The 17,488-nt window shown below is 39.7% G+C and overlaps 1 protein-coding gene across 1 annotated transcript in view; it reads right to left on the bottom strand.

Moving 5' to 3' along the window:
• Positions 1-9,744: 9,744 nt before the first annotated feature.
• Positions 9,745-17,488, bottom strand: part of LRPPRC (leucine rich pentatricopeptide repeat containing) — an 86,428-nt gene continuing 78,684 nt past the window's right edge. Inside the window, exons 35-38 of the mRNA XM_039698035.1 lie at positions 15,909-15,983; positions 14,243-14,327; positions 11,540-11,682; positions 9,745-10,248 (exon numbers count right to left, since the gene is read on the bottom strand). Coding sequence (XP_039553969.1) covers positions 10,192-10,248; positions 11,540-11,682; positions 14,243-14,327; positions 15,909-15,983 — 360 coding nt within the window. The 3' untranslated portion in view covers positions 9,745-10,191. The remainder of the gene's footprint in view (positions 10,249-11,539; positions 11,683-14,242; positions 14,328-15,908; positions 15,984-17,488) is intronic.

Here is a 17,488-nt window from a genome sequence, read left to right as displayed (position 1 = left end):
GAAATTAAAGACATAAGGGACAGCTCTGAATTTTAGGGGCATATTGTCATGCACAGAAATCTTCAGGCATCTAGATAAGAATATACCATAGCCGTAACTTTGAATTTCCTTCCTTTTGTGAAATTAGTCAGGCTGCTGACATTACTTAAACAGCCTTTTTCCATTTAATATTCCACCCTCTCACCATTATGCAGCAGGACCAAACGGTGTGAGTGTTTCAGAGGTGGTGTTATGACAAGGCTGGATGTATCCATAATGGGGACTTGAGCAGTGAGCCGAGGAACAGCCCGCGTGCGGAGTGCGGGAAGAGCTATCATAGGATGTGGCCAGGCCTCTGTTTACACAGAAAAAGCTCATATTCTATATACTACAATTACATTAGCACACTGCCTATGATCATATCTTGTTTCCTTGATGCCGAGAGATGGGGAATCTAGGCTGTGATTATTGTTACAGGCTTTAGCAATAAGAAGGTAGGAGCCTTGAAATACCAGCAATTAGCGTTCATGCCTAACAATAGCATCCGTGGGGCTGTGTGCGGAGAAGAGCTCAGGCACGAGTGGGTGGATGACACACAACCTGCCCCACTCACACTGCTGGCACTTGCAAATAATGCAGCTTTGGGGGAATGATGTCCCTCTCAGCCACTGAAGGTCATGCCTCAGCCTCTGCGCACGCTTCCACTGCAGAGCTGCTGCTGCAAAAGCAAATGGGTGGTGAGGCAGCAGAAGTCCTCCCATGAGCTCCAACCAAGGCTAAAAGTCCTAACTGAATTTCAGCACAGCTTTTCTTTCCAAGTTTGAGAGTAGCCTTTCCTTTTCCTTAGACAGTATGCCTCTATCAGCAGCAGTGCCCTCCTGCCTGCACTCCCTGTATCAGTGTAACCAGAGCTGCTGCAGTCCACAACAACCTCAACACTGAGACTGAACAACACCAGGAAGGCACTGCCCAAAACTCGCTGTACTGTCCAGTCTGCCCAAAACTCACTGTACTCCCCACTCTACAGGGCCAGTATAATGTTAGGGACTTCAGCAAGGTGGCAAGGCAGATGTGCCACTCAGCAAAGCACTGCCCGCCAGTCCGACAGTGCCACCATCCCAAGGATTCACCAGTGGCTGTCTTGGTGCTCCCTATATCCTCCCTGGCCAGCTTTAGAAGGGATCTCCTCAGCTGCAGGAGGTTCCTGCTCCTGCAGGGAACCAAGTCAGTGCAACACTGGTTTTGAACTGGCACCACATTTAATTGGCTACAGGGTTTCCAGGCTGTTTTGTCCAGCTACTGTTTGAGCTGTGCACAACCCAACTGCACCAGTCTATGGGGCTGGAGTATGCAGATGTGTCTAATTTGGGAATGAGATTATCAAATACAAGTAACAGTGACATTTGTAAGGAAAAATCACCAAATTTAGAACCACAAGAGTCCTTGTTGGTTACATGGATACTGACCTGTTAAGAAACAGATTAAAAAATTCCCTTTATTAGTTTAGTATTTAATATGGCAAGAGGTGGGAAGTTTCCCCAGTTTCCACTCCAAGTTTATGCAGTTTCCACTACGCCAAAAGGACAAACTCTTTAGCACTGGAAAATGGATTATAGAAACACTGCCCTGCATACTGGCTCATAGTGTTAGTCCTCCAAAATATTTTTAGCTTCTCCTTGGGGAAGGAGTAGCTTTCACTATGGCTAGCCTAAATTAATAAGTAGTTGCCAAAAGTTTAATTTCATTTTGTTCATTCCAAAAATCTCTTCAGAAATGCTAGCTAAGTAACAAGTATCAATAGCCATTCTTTAAAAAACCCCAAAACATTAAATTCCTTAAAAAAAAAATCACAGGCATGGAGATTCTATGGGTAAGAAATTGCAGGTGTTGATGTGTCCACTTGTACCAGAAATAACAAACCTTTCAGGTTACAGTCACAGTGATTAATTTTAATGGCAGTAGACAAGAAACAGTGTACACAGAGCTCTGTGACATGCTGCTTTTTTTTTTTTTTTATATATACTCTGAGAGCCAAGACAAGCCCTTCATGTGTTAGCAGCTATTAATTAAGGCAACAATGTTTAAGCAGTGGGTTGAGGTAATTTTAAAACTGCTTAACCCTTTTCAGAACTGCTGAGCTTTAGAAAGCACATACATATGTGTGTTCATGTTAATATGTAGAAGTATCTGCACAAATGATTACATACATATGTATATACACACATTACTAATGCCTATGATTGCTCTTTTCTTTTTTTTTTGTAGAGAATATTTAAAAAGCAGTTCAAATCCATAATTTGTAGAAGTGCTGTTGCCAATTTATGTAATTAATATAAGACTGTTTGTTGACATTTATTTTGTCATTAAATCAAACTTAAAGGTTATTTTGAATTGCAAATTTTGCTGGCATTATTTTGCTTTCATGGTCACAATTAGATACTTACAATGCTTCCAGTGCTAAAAAACCCTGCAACTTCAAACCCTCAACATTTACACCACGGCTTCAGAACCAGCATCTCTTATCAACAACACATTTGTGTGTTTTGTTCCTCTTTAAGCATCTGATCGGATTTTGCTACATTTCCTACTGCATCTCAGCACTGTTTCTGCCCCACAGTAGTTTTTCATGTTGAACAAGTGGGTTTGGAGGCCTAAGTGTTAAAGTACTGGCCAGAAGTACATGGTGAGTAAACAAACAATGCACTTGCCTCAAAAATAATTTCTAATTTTTACACAAGCAAATTATCCTGAATTTTCAAACAAATGCAGAGGAACTGGAAATCTATGAACATTCACAAGTAATCCAAACCTAAATGCACACAACATGTAATTTTCAATAAACTCCCAGTGCCTTGCAGTATAACATACAACCATATCAGGTCACAGGTAATATTATCAGTCTTCAAGACAGTACATTTGCTCACTTTCACTACTGGGGGATGGGGGAAGTTTTTAGAAAACAACAGAAACTTTCTTAAAATAGAAAACCTTCACGTTTCACTGAGAAAATCAGAGGAAGAAAACCAACAGTGTAGCAGCACTGCAGCAGCTCTTCCCTGACACAAGTAAACATCGTCCTTCTCAAGATTCAATGCTGTGAAGATTGCCCTAAAAGAACTAGTATTATCTTAATAATCACTTTTCAAAAACACCCGAATCTTCTATGATTCAGTTAAAAATAGCCAATCGTCTTGTGGTAGTGCTTCATCTTACTGTGGAAAGATATAAACTCAAAAAATGAGAGCTTCAAACCAGGCAGCAGAAAAATGTGCTACACAAAATGAAAACTTTGAAGAACAAGATGTGTAGTGCCCTTACTAGCTGCTGCCAGGCGCTGGGTGTTATGTTACACAAGGCAGTCACTTGATTTCCAGGTGAGAAAGTTGGAGGTCAAACCTGTAGTGGCCATCAGCCCAAGAGACTCCGACCTCAGCTGAGCAAGGCAGAATACCAACAACTTCTTTGCTCTTTTAGCATCCCCTTGGTAGAATCATTTAATCAAGTTTTTGGCTTGTAGTTCTTAGTAACAAACAGGACCATGCGCTGCCGTACCCCCAAGTGCCACAGGAGCATTTCAGACCGGTGGGCACAGTCAAAAAGCCAGCACTGTCCCCCCAGGCCAACAGTGATTCTGTACACGGCGCTTCTGGCCTCCCACACCACAAACTGTACCTGCTTCCCCAGTTCCCCCCACAACTCCTACAAGCAATAAGGTAAAAAAGCATTTTGGCCAAGTGTTGTTACCAAGAAAGGCGCACTTGGCTGGTTATGGCAGAGCTCAGCACTGCCGAACGCTTCCCACACACTTGCTCCAGGTTCATTCCTTCTAAAAGGAAGACAAAAGAAAGGTGAATGAGTATTTCAGCCTTATGTACTTCCAGGGAATTGCTCAGTGCCTCTGTATTAGAAAAACGCCTTGCAGCTCCATAGTATGTTCAGTGACAGGCGCGTGACAAATTTCCACTGGAAAAAACTCTTGAACATGACTGACAATAGTAAAGCCACAAATTACCGTAATTTTATGCCCCCTGCAGCTAGTGGTATAAAACATAGTTTTCAACCTTGTTTTTACTTGCTGAATTTAGACAAATTCATAATGTTATTGATGACAGTGAGAAAGACACTCAAATGCAGAAATTGTATTCCTTGGCACAAACACAAATGGAGCACAATATTTTATATGTACTATAGGGGATGAAAAATATGGTTGTCATTAAATATGCATATATAAAAAGATGGAAAACTAGAGGATTCAAAATAATTAATTTCACATTATATAGATATTTATTTTCAGCTATCACATATTTGATCAGGGAGTTTTTCCTCCTCCCTGGAATACTGAACTGTTAACCAGGGTGCAGTACATGATATTACCAGTGCTCTCTCTTGCTGAACATTAATGTTTGAAATGTAGGCTGTGTCAATAATATCATAAAGAAATGCAAAAACCCTGTTTAAGCAAAGCCTACAGATACATTGCTCCTGATGGATTTTCCAGTGAGCATACGCTTTCTATCCTATTTCTAATTTTCACAGTGTAATTTTACTTACAAAGGGTTCTGAGTGCCCTAGAACTGGACAATTGCTAGAGATGATCAAGCTTTACAGTTAACTAACCCCACACACAAATCATTCTATCTATTAACGAAACTGATGGGAGGGAAATCCCAGGGAACTCTGCAAGTAACAAGGGCAATTGTAGGCAGAAAGTTATTCAGATTATGGCTCAGCAGCAGGCTCAGAAACTGGACACAGCTGCTTCAGTTACAGCCTCACCGGGGGCTGCAATTCCAGTATCAGAACATGCAAGGAAATGGTGATGGGCCCAATGGTAGGTGTGGTCCTGTATCCAGACTCCTGTTCAGCACCACCCTGAATTACACTAACACCACACTTACCCTTACAGCTGCTTTTGGATTTCAGAAGTGGGAAGTTGAAGAGGCTGCTGCTGGAACAAACTTCATTTGATATTTCTGGCCTGCGATGATGCTCCTCTCCCTTCAGCTGTGATTACAGGGCCAGTGCCATCCCAACTCCCTGTGGGGGAAAGGCATGAGGGCCAGCTTGACTCAGCAGCTCTATCAGTTCTTTGTGGCCTCCTCCTTCACTGAGCTGAGCTCAGCAGCCAACACACCCTAGCAGCCCTTGCTGCTGCCACAGCCGCACACCTCAAGGAGAAGCAGTTGAAGAGGAGTCAGCAGGAGCCATACAAAAGGCAAAGGTCCATGCTGGTGTCACTGACCACGGCAGCCAACAAGCTGCAGGCTGCTCCTTCCCCTCATGGTCATTCACTCCCAATCCCAATCACTCCCAAATCCCAGGCCTAAGGCATCATGCTGAAGCTGCTGGTTTTGTCTACTGACACCTAGAAGTGCCATCCTTCCCAGTTTCCCTGTACTTCCTAACCCTTCAGAGTTCCTCTGCACTGATCCAGTATTTTGACAACCACCCCTTCCCAGCCCATCTCCCATAAATAAAAATACAGCATCCAACAAAACAGCCTTTCAGAGCTGCCTTTGACAGCCTTGAAGGAGGTTAGCCAGAACAACCCTGTCCTGTCCACACTCCCCTGCTTTCCCTCCAGCCTAAACCACTCTCCACCTGGAAAGTAAACCCTCCACTCCTGCCCTCAAGACTCATCTCCAACTATCTACAACCCTTGCAAAACTCACTTTTCACACTGCCCGGTCTCATGGACTACGTGAAGAACAGCAGATGCCAACTACTTGCAAAGCCAAAAATTAAATTTGCTGCTGGTTGTCAAGGCTCATCACTGCCAGCCACCGGGGTTTGCTGCTTTCTAAGCCCTGAGTTCATTGGCACGTAGAGCTGAGAAACACAGACCTACAAAGAGGTTGGTAGCAATCACTACAAACAATTGCAATTCCACAGATACCAGTGCTTTATCAGTGTTCAAGAGTAATCACATGAGAAATTGTGAAGCATTAGCCAATTGCAATATAAAGGTTTAATGGTATCAGAGAGAAACCTTACATTAATAGTTTTATCTAAAAGTAGATCAACGCGAAACCCCCGTCTATAGCAGGCACTGCATAAGACAGTTTCTATTATCTCATTTTCTTAATTACAGGAAACAGTAGAGGAAAACTTAAACCTCAAACTTCCATATCTTATTTCCATATCTAATGGGAAACCCAGCACTTGGCTCTTGTAGCTGAGGATCTGCACACTCAGGAAGATGCCCTCAGATTAAATTACAGTCTCAGCTGGAGCCACTAACTTAGAAGGATATTGGTTTCCTCTGATATTGATTCACAGAAGCACTGGCAAACCACCAGAGGCTGCAGCCATTCTGGAAAGGAAACACTTTTTGGCAGTTAGTTTACACAGAAATTATGAGAATAATTCTAAGAAATGCAGAGACATATTTGCTAAAAAACAAAAAAAAAGGGCTACAGTCAATTACAGTCTCAGCTTTTTCTTACATGCTTACTTTTTCACCTTTACAGTAAAAATAAGCTGGTGCAGGAAACTGCACATTCCTTCTAGATGCTGACAGATTTCTCACACTGAACAGTGAGACCTCCTGGTCACTTCTATCACATCTGTCACTTTCCCCTCTGCTGTGTTCCTGGGGAGTCCAGAAGCATCACAAGTTCCAAGAAAAGCACTAAATCCAGTAGTACCCTGGTGAACACACTACCAGACTGTGCACTCGCGATCCTCCCTTCACAGTTATGATTCTCCCTTGTCATGTAAACTGCAGCTGGAATCCTGCTGACTCAGGCATTCCATCTATAAAAGCCCTCTGACTCTCACCACCAGAGTCACAATCCCTTCAGCTACTCCATTTTCAACAGTGGCTACATATTAAGGAAGAGTGAAGATAGCTACTAACCTACCAAGCTGCAATTCTTGCCATAAAAATGGGTCTCAGGAGACAATGACTCGAACAAACTGCTTTAGTAGATAAGGATAAAACCATAGCATGTAATTATCATGCTGCAAATGACTACTTTGGTAGTTAACGAGGAAACTTTTCCTGTCTTGATCTCAAAAGCCCCAAAGCCCCTTGCTCCTGCCCCTGCCTCAAGAGGAGTGGGGGGAAGAGGCAAGCCCATAATGTGTTGCAGGGCACAGAAGTGAGATTAAGTCATCTCAATTCAGGCAGCAAGCTTTTCCCAGTCCTCTCAACCCCAATCAAGACACACGATTATGGAAACACATACACACTCCCACAATTTGCTTTCTACAGTAACATGTCAGGTCTTGGCATGTCAGCAGGCTCTCTGCTTCCCATGGAAGCCTCTGGAAAGGCATGCTCCCATCTCACAGACACTGCACCTGGTCTGGATCTTGCACAATCCCAGTTATCCACTAGCTGGTGGCAAATAATTCTGTCCTGCTTTAAAGAGGTGCATGCTGTGGTCAGTGTGCCAGAGTGCATTTGCTCTAAAGACCAGTAAATCACCGTGACAAGTCTGCAAGGCTGCCATCCTGCATTTTCTCTTCTTACATTTTCTCATCTTTCTCTCTTTGAAGAGGAAGAAATAATGAAACCGCCTACTGATTTGGTAAAGAAATGCCAACCTTCTAAACTGCACTTTTTTTCATGCTTGAAATGGCTGAGTCTCAGCACAATGATGCACAAGAAATATTATCATTTCAAGCGTGCTCTTGAAGAGTCGGCACAAATGCCAATTCTGCAAAACCTTCCTGGTATAACCTTGTTTCAGACTGAGATGATTGTATCCCAGAGTGGCACAAATCCCTCATTGGCCCACATTTTAAAGACAGGAGAGACTGCACTTCTGTGTGTAATCATCCCTTAACTGCACATGAAACATTTACTGGAACAGGAAATCAAAAGTATTATCACACAACAGCAGCCCATCCTTTGAATAATCTCCTCCTTCCCATCTCTGCCACAGAGACGGGCTGGGCTCCATGAGTCCAGGCTATTCCAAGGGGATCCCAAATGGTCAACATGTCATTTAACTCATTTTCCTGTCACTGCTGCCATGAAACCCTGCTTCTGTTTGGTCTCATGCTGCTGCAGTGCCTCACTGATGTTTAATGGGCTCCGGAGCTGGCTTGCTCAGCCCACGACTTTCCATGAGGTCACTCAAAAGGCAATTTTGGAGCTGAAAACAATTTCACTTACACTCCTCAGTTACAGGCTACCAAATGTACTTATTATCTCTGTAACTGCAGCAATTACAGGGCATGGTTCTGGCTGAGAGGCAAACCAGCTAGACGAAAAATGGGCAGATGTTAACTAGCACCAATCCTGCACGGTCAGACCCCACCGTGGGCACCAGCAACACAGCCCTGCATCTGGCTGTGGCCCTGTGCACTGCTCTCCTGCCTCAGAGGGCAGCAGCCAGCAAACAGGACCCCTTGCCACCGACAGCTGCAGTACCTGATCCACAGCCTCAGGAGACTTCACCTCCTTGTCAAAAAGGGAGTTAAATCCACAGATCTGCTGCTAACTTCCTCTGTGGTGACCTGGTGTTTGCTTCAAGTAATATTCTCTTCCTTAATCCATATGCTAGCTCAGCTCCAGCTGCATCTGTGCCCGTTTCCTCAAGTTACGCTCAGCTGTGACTCCACTTACAGGAACACGGCTACTGCTGTGAAATGGAGAGATTCATGAGATGACCTCTAAAAACAAGAGCTGTGGCACCAGAGAAAGGGTTGCCAACTAGTTGACACAGTCTTCAATTATGCTGCTATTACATTGAAACACATGTAATGTAGATGCAGCTTTAGAAAAAAGAACCATCTCCATTTGTGAAATGAAATAAACTGAGTCCTGCCTAGGCTTGCTTTCAGATAGGGCACACAACCATTAGGCTATGAATGAAATTTCAAACGTTAATGCCTTATCTTGACAAGGCAGGAACAAAGGGTGCGAGGCGGTTCGAGCCACGTAGCTGCCGGATGTTGTCGAGTGGAGTGACGAAGGTCACTGCAGAACCACACTGCTGAGGAAGCAGACACTGCCTGCATTCATCCAGCTTGCCTGGAGAACAAAATTTACCACTCTCCCCGCTCCTGATCAGTGAAGCCTCATTTTTAAAGTACAGCAGGACTTTTCTGTGTATTTGTTAGTATAATAATTAATTTAATTGGAAGTTTAAATTAAAAATAATTAAGTCCCAGTTTCTTTTTTTGACCATACAAGTCTTGCAAAATTTTGCCAAAACCTTGAGCATACGCATGAATTTTTAATTACCACAATTTTGCCTATGTGGGAAAACCTAAGAAAGTTAAGATACGGCTGAAAATGTAAACATTAATAAACAGAGCTGAAATGCAAAGAAACAATCTTTCATTTCATTAAAACCTGTTTGAAGTACTCAGCAGGCAAAGTGTTCCATTTGCAATACCAATGTGCACATTTGTGAGTTTCCATCATTATGCACAGAGATAATATATGTATTTTCTATCTAATATTTAATCTTTGTAACTTAGACACATCTTATTTTCATGATCACACAACTCTGGGCTCTAAAATATAATCTCAGAGTAGCTGTACTCCCACATTCCTTCAAATAAAGAATGTCCAGTCTCCCAGCAAGTAAAAATTGCTACCCCTGCAAAGAAAAGGTACTGCTTTGTTTAAAGGACATGTTTTCACGGATATGGAGTTCTTGTATCCATAAAATTAACTGGATTAACTGGAGAATGAAGATGCTATACGACTACAGCACACAAGGCTAAAAGGTGAAAGTATTTTGTCTTTAAGTATAATACCCAACACCCTACCAAGATGTTTAACACAAGAAAGTACAATTAAGAGAAAACTTAAAAAATATGTTTATTTTCTGCGTAGATACAGCTGAATCCTGAAGATGATGTCCTTCACCCTCATATTTTCACCCCAAAGTACAGTGACCAGGCAAAGAACAAGGATAACACAGTTTCCTTCAGTTACAGCTCTGTACCCCTCTAGCAACTTTCTTGATATACATATATCTGGCAAATCAACAGGGACAAAAAAACCAGTTGAGTTTACAGCAGATCATACATCAAAAAATGGAAATATCTCAGAGGGCTGCACCTTGATATTTCATTAGCAATTTTAACAGCACTTCCATTAATAAATGTTTCTATCAACTACAGTTATGGAAAGTGATGTTAATCACAGACTTAAATTAAAAATTACACATAACATGCTTTTTAAAGTTTTTATTGAATGTAGTATTTAAACAATTTCATAAACAACTAAATCATAAAACTGTCTGCTCATGATGCTGCCGATCTTCTGTTCCTCCATGTTTCCACATAGAACTTGAGACTCTCCTATAAACAGAGTGGAATAAACAAGTTCAACCTTGTTTCAACTGAGAAGTTACTAATTCTGAACAAAGTCTTACATCCTGACAAAATCTATTATTCTCTGTCATGCAAAACTAGATCTGTATTGAAGTCTGTATAATTAGGAGAAATACCAGAGAGAGTGAATAAAAGGAAAAGGAAAACCTTGCCAAAAACGCATAATGAAGCTTCTATTACTAAATGCAATAATATAATCAATTTCATTTTAAAAATGAAAATACTTTTTAACTTCAATCTGCAATTGTGTCAAAAAAATTGAAACGCTTTTGAAGACCAAGCTGCGTTAGAGAAAAATTGAACAGGGAAATGAATCATCCCAGTGACTTGGAAAAAACACTCTTATTTTTTCTAGCTACATGTAAGAAACAGACATTCTATGTTTTAAATTTACATTCCAAATAAAAATTTAGATTATAAACTATGAAAAGCTGCAGAAAAAAACCACCATAGTCATTGAAAAGTGAAACTAAATATTTTGCGCCAATATTTTCTCCAATTTTTTCCAAATTAGAAAAGAAAAATCACATTTATCATGAAGCAATATAGAGAAACAGTATATAGCCAGTCTTTACAGAATTACAGAACATTTTTGTAGAATATAAAAAGTGGTGAGAAAATTGCAATAGAAAGTTTGCTTAGAGAATGGAAAATAGAATGTCTTCAAAATCTGCTTAGCAAAATGGTACTAGTAGACTATTAGTCAAAGGAATGATGCAGAACTATTTGCAATCTTTACAGATATAATATGCTGTTTGTCACCCTCAAGTAACATGTGTTTGCACAGCTGCATAGGTATTTTGGAAGGGCAGCTAGAAGCAAAGCTGCAACAAAAAATAATTGCTACAGTTCTAAAATTCCATCCTACTAGCTCAACAACTTATACTAGACACAAAACACTAATTAATGAAAACTAGAAGCCATTAATTGTTACTGAAGCACACATTCTACACGCCTTTTCAAGTCCAATTGCTTAGAAAAATGCCCCAAGGAGATTTGATAAAGGTACACCTGTAGATGAGTGCCTGATAAGAAGGAGGTAGTTTAAATATCGTAAGCCCCAAGAGGTTTTATTTCCTCAAGTCAAATCCAATGCAAGATTACCACAGCTCCCACAACACCCAGGACTTCACACATTACCTCCTTTGAAGAGTCTCTGCAGAGACCTAGTCCCTACGTAATTATTCATGCAAATTGTTTTATTAATATTGAACATACACAAGTCTGCAGCTCTATTTCTTAATTAGGAAATACTCACAGGGGGTTCAGTGAAAGGGACAGGCTCTCCTACTTTCTTCAGAAAATTTGCTAGAGATTTCAAAGAGATCTCGTGCAGCTCTATGTTCTTCGCTTTTGCTCTCTCATACGTAGCCTTTACAGAAGCAACATCCCCATCCAATTCTGAGGAAAAAAACAGAACCCAAAAAAATCTCAGTGGTTACTTGTTTCTCTTTCCACCTGTTTTCACTCATGCTTAACCATCGACTGCTGCTCAGACATTTGCGTGGGAAGCACTGGGATGAAACTGAAGCGACCCCTGACAGTTTCACTGCTGTCCCCAGGGTCCTAGAAGCCGTACAACAGTTCCTAGCACCTTGTAAACACAAAGGAAGCCATCATGTCCAGTTAAATTCATTCTGTTGCCTGGGAGGGAGAACACAAACACCTGCAGTATGGGAGCTGTCTCAGGTTTTACTTGTTCACATTTGGAAACATCATCTTTGCAACCACAGGAGCTATAAAAGCAATGGCTCATAAAGGAAAAAAAAGCTTTGTGCAGAAATGGATAGCCTGTGTCCCCTTCTCATGAGAAAAAGCTTCCCACTCACATCTGGAAGTGGCTGAGCTCCTTTTTGAATGTGGGAGGCTACTGCAAAAACTGCATGAAATGACAGCCTAATGAAAGCATAGAAATCATTAACTTTCTACAACTTTAAAATAGGTTTATTGTATGGGAAACACCAACAAAAAGAGCTAATACTTAGATTGCATTTAATGGACCACACAATCGTGATTTTAGATTTTTTTTTTTCTAGAAGCTATACAGCCAAGGATTGTGCATCTCACCAGACTAAAGGAAAGCTAGCCCTGGCAGTGGATCTCATCTCAGGACAAGGACAGGAGTAAAGGTCCTTTTATTTGTTCCATCATGGATGCCTGATAGATAATCAAATTTTTTTCAGCTGTGATCTAGGTCCTACTATATCTTTGCTAAACACAAACAATTATAATTTTATTTGACCATTTTTTGTTAACTAGAAACAGTAACCAATGGCAGTAATAACAATATTACAATAACAATCCTCTGCCACATTTCATTGCCTTCTCTAATTATAAATAACAAAGACCCGAAAGGAGAGTAATTTCTTCACTCAAAAATTATGCTAATAAAAGGTTGGATTTGGTGCAAAACAGGAAATTATGTTTGAAAGCTTACTACTAACTTTAAAATTAAAAAACCCCACCAACTTGGATTTAAAAGATCTTATTTCTAACCATCATGGCTAGAGCACAATCTAAGCCTTCTCATTTTCAGTTGTGCTAAATATTTTGCTGATGATCCCTTTAACAGTCAAATGATCAATGTCTCATACAGGTAAGATGCTTGCACAGAATAACCTAGGAACAGCTTTTAAAACTCTTCATGCTGGTACTGTCTCCTCTAGAACCTACTAGGAGCCAGATACATCTCTGCCTGAAGACAGTACAGCAAGCCTCTGTTCATACAGAGTGCAGCCTCACATGTTCAATACACTCTAACCACTGGTGTAGGTATAGCAGGGCAAGTGACTGATTATCTGCAATCTCTTTATGAAACTGCTACACCATCACGTAGTTAGGAAGGATAGTAAAAAGCTTAGTTAACTTACAGAATTTTTACTGAGGTAAAAGCAGCAAAGGACTAATGACAGCACAAAGCAGCAAGTACAGTGCTGGTGACAAAAGGGCAATTTTTTGTTTTATAAAAACATGTTAAAAACTTACCCTGCTGTGAACCTGAACCTATCTGTTACAGGGCTAAACAATCTTGGTAATGATGCTCTGTGCAATGTTACTAAGCAAGCAAATTTTTAAAGTTAGATAACACATCACAGTACTTCTGCAATTTGATTCAAATAAGTAAGTTTGTATCTCTTTAACACCGTATCTTGGATTTGTGTTTGAAGTGTTTTACCTAATTATTCCTATTTACCTATCTCCTCTGTGATAGACTTGGGCTTCCATCCTTTTACTTTTTTGCTTGTAACACGTGTGAAAAGGATTTACTCCCTGTAATAAAACTGGAGGACATTATCCAAGTACACAAGGTAAAGGACTCTACAGCATAGAGATGCAAGCTTCCAACTGAGTATTGCCATAGGAGCTGTATGTCCTGGTTTTTCAAGAGTGAGTCTTGCAAACAAACATACTTTAAACAAAAAACTTGACTTTTTTAGAGGTGCTGACTTCAGCTATAAACTTCAACTACTTATGTAAATTCAAATGATGGCATCTGGAGTACTAACTGGCTACATTACAAGATGCATAAATAATTCACACTAATAACAATAAGATCATTTTGCATAACTGATAGAACAAATCACATGATTTTGAAACATACACATATATAAAAGGAACCAATATTACTACATGTTTTGTGGGGAGAAAAGCTACATTCATTTAAAAAGCTATTAATTTCTATAGCATTCTCCCCCATGGGTTAAGATGGATTCTTTCCTATTCCATGAAGCCCCTACTTTAGGTTCTAAGTAAAGGATTCATGGCTTGTGTCAGCTGCTTGCTCTTCCATCCTAACAGCCAGGACAGCATACAGACCCAACAGACTGAAACAAGAAAAACCTCAGATAACCCCCCTGCACCTCTTTATGACTTGAGCTGCAAAGCAAGTAAGGGCTTGCATGACCTTTCTGAATGCCTCCAGAGTTCTCACTAAAGTGCTGCTCCAAGGAGCATCACTTACCATAACACCTCAAGAGGTAGCGGTACACCACTGTTGGATCGAGATGCTCAGGAACCAGTTCCAGAAGCGCCTCGATCCTCTTTGCCTGTCAGATTTAATGCACACACAAAAAACCCCATGAACTTGAAATCTTAAAGAACAAAATAAAGTCACCAAATTCAGAACAGTGATTGTACATTCTTTAAGTGAGATAAACTGTACTGGTTACAAAGAATGGACTGTGTGACTCCAAGTATATACAATCATTTCCTTCCTAAAATTTTGCAGATATGAAATAGTAAAAGAAATTCGGCACAAAATGTAATTAATGTAATAAGGTCTAAAATCCACACTCAAGAATCCTAAACATTAGTGTCTTTTTTTTTTTTTTCTTTCCAGGCAGGCAATTAATGTATCAGTAAGAGTATGGCAGGATCTCCACCAATTTAGGAAAACTGCAGAACACTCAGCATCCTTCAATGACCTAGAGGTCAATGGTAGCTATGATCAATGCTTAAAAAGAGTCAGATCACTAACTGATGTGCTTAAATTTGGAACCTCCTTCCCTCAAGCCTCTGTTTGCAGTTTCAACAATTCTTAGGTTTTAAAGTAAAAGCTGTTTATTGAAATTAAGAACATCTTTATCACACACAACCAACTTTGATGTGTTAGTAAAATTTCAGCTTGATGAGCTAGGAAACTTACACGTTTTTAGTTCCTTCTTATAGACACCAAACAATAGTGTTTGTCACATTATATTTCTCATCATCACTTCAGCAGAAGAACTTTAAATCTACTAGTATATAATGGCAATTTCCACAAAACATAAATGTGTACTTGGCTCATTTGTAAAAAAAATTATTGTAGTTTGAGTGCTAGATGTCTCCTGATGCTGCTCCTCTATGACAGAGAAATCCATATGGTTTTGCTTGGGTGTGTTGTTCAGGATTTTTTTGTTTGTTGTTCAATGTTGGTTTTGAGGGGTGGGAGGGGTGTTTGATTTTTTTTTTGTGTGTGTGTGTTCTAAGGCTTTTTTGTGCATGTTAGAGTTTCTTTGTTGGCCTTTGGATTTGTGTTTTATTTGTTTTGGGGTTTTTTGTTTACTTTAAAGGGGCAATGGGAGGAGGGAGGGATAGGAGTAGGGCAAGCATATAAACAGAGCATTTCAAATTACAGGGAATGAGGACAAAGCCATGATTCTAAACAGATGTTCCAACTAGATACATGTCCAAACCACCATAGAAAGTAATATGAAATGTGTCTTTTAATGTAAACACAGAGGCACTTTATCATCAGAGAGAGGCTGAGGTTTTAACTTGTATTTGTATTCATACAATGTAGCCAATAAAATAAGGACTTTCAGGTTGTGATACTGAACTGGATAACGCAGTAAAACATTCTAAGAACAATGTTTGTAGGATGTACAGTGTAACATGGAAAACGCAGGAAATAACTGAAACAATAGAAAAATATTAAATACACCCTCCTTTCCATCATGCTCCATAATGTAAACTGTTCTTTAAATATAAACTACTCTTTAAATATAACCAGCTCTGCAAATTAACCTCCCCTCTCCCCCAGATACCCAGTAAAGCTGTCAACTGTGAAGTTCAAAACACTTTAACAAAGGCTGATGAAAGAGTATTTTGCAACATATAAAACTGTATACATGAAAAAAATATTGTACCTGTCCAGGGCGAGATGCTGATTTAGCCATAAAACGCCCTAAAGTTCTCTTCTCCTGAGCTATTGCATCCCACCTCTGAAAACCAAGAAATTATTAATGTAGCAGACGTGAGTAGGTTACAGCTAAACAAAACTACTAAGGTGAAAATTTCCAATTACAGATGCTTAAAACAATATACTAACATATTACCAATTTACAAGGTAAATAATTGAATATTAGCTTGACAAGAAAACAAAAAAACCCAACCACAAACCAAGTTCATTTGATGCACCTCATTGGTGAACGTTTTTAAAATGGTAGGGATAAAGTTTGTTTAAAACAACAGGGGAAAGAATTAAACTAATACTTCAGTATACCACAAAAACGAGGTTTAGGACTGCAAAAGAATGAAAAAGAGAAACACTATTCCTCTCCAATTATACTGCCAAGCATTCACAAGTGAGCTAGGGATCATAAGGTTAATTATACATTTAATAAGGTGTCAGGGAGATAACTGCTCGTTTCTTTATAAAAATTAAAATGTACAAAGCAAGTTCTCTTTAAAGTATAATTACCTACACTTATGCATACAAAGGACTGATTTCAATCTCTCTATTTTATAAAAGGCTTTAACTGCAACAGACAGGGTTTGAGAGAGAGAAGTTGAACTTAGAAAAGTTTGAGACAGACCAGATAAAAATCAAAATAGATCTTACTTTAGAAACAAGGACAAAATAAAATATACAAGACAATATTAAGTGTATGTTCTCCAAAGATGTCAGTCTTAGAACCCTTAAAAATGCACAGTGTGGTTATTTTTACCAGCTGTACAATATCAGTACCAAAATGCACAGGCAAAAGAGAATATCGTGCATATGAAAGCACATAGCATAATTTTCCTATATTCAATTAGTATTGTAGACATATGCAAATAAAAAAAATTGGGTTATGCCATGATGAGTATTCTGTATAAGCATTTTGGTTTACAAGCTCTTCAGGTGAAAAGGTGTGAAGATTCCTTCCTTTAGGCAAACAGACAAAAAGTGGCTTTATGGTGCTAAACTGGGGCAAAGCACTGATGAGAGAAACTTGGAATGTTTTATGACCAGTTCTAGCCACTCTTACCTACTGCCAGGAACTGCTCTGAGTGGAAAGAGTCTAGTTTGAGAAACGTTATTCACAGTTCCCTTTCACTCTGAAATATCAAATCCTTTTGACTCTCATCAGTAAAAGCATTCTGCCTTCAGACAGTAGCAGACACTGCAGCTGTTTCAGAAACTTTTAAATAGACTCTTAGATGCATTTCTGAAAGCAAGGAGTCTCCATGTATACACTAATATTTTAGATTACAAGCAAAGTAGTTCATTTAGATTGTTGTTTACTTTCCAAAATACAAGAATGGAGAGTGATTATTCCTATCTTCCAGTTAGTGGATTCCTATTAGTGGAATACTTGATCCACATAGCAGTCACAAATGTTTAACACAGCTCGAAGGTTTTCCTGAGCCATAGAATCCCCTATTTTTCTCCTGGACACAGAAGTTTGGACTCAAGCTTACCTATAAATATCCACTTATAACAAGGTATTTTTAAATTGTCCAT

The sequence above is a fragment of the Passer montanus genome, unplaced genomic scaffold (assembly GCF_014805655.1).
Source record: "Passer montanus isolate IOZ18808 unplaced genomic scaffold, ASM1480565v1 scaffold12, whole genome shotgun sequence".
Classification (NCBI taxonomy): Eukaryota; Metazoa; Chordata; class Aves; order Passeriformes; family Passeridae; genus Passer; species Passer montanus.
Note: the sequence above shows the minus strand (reverse complement) of the source record. Positions and strands in the feature narration are given on the sequence as shown.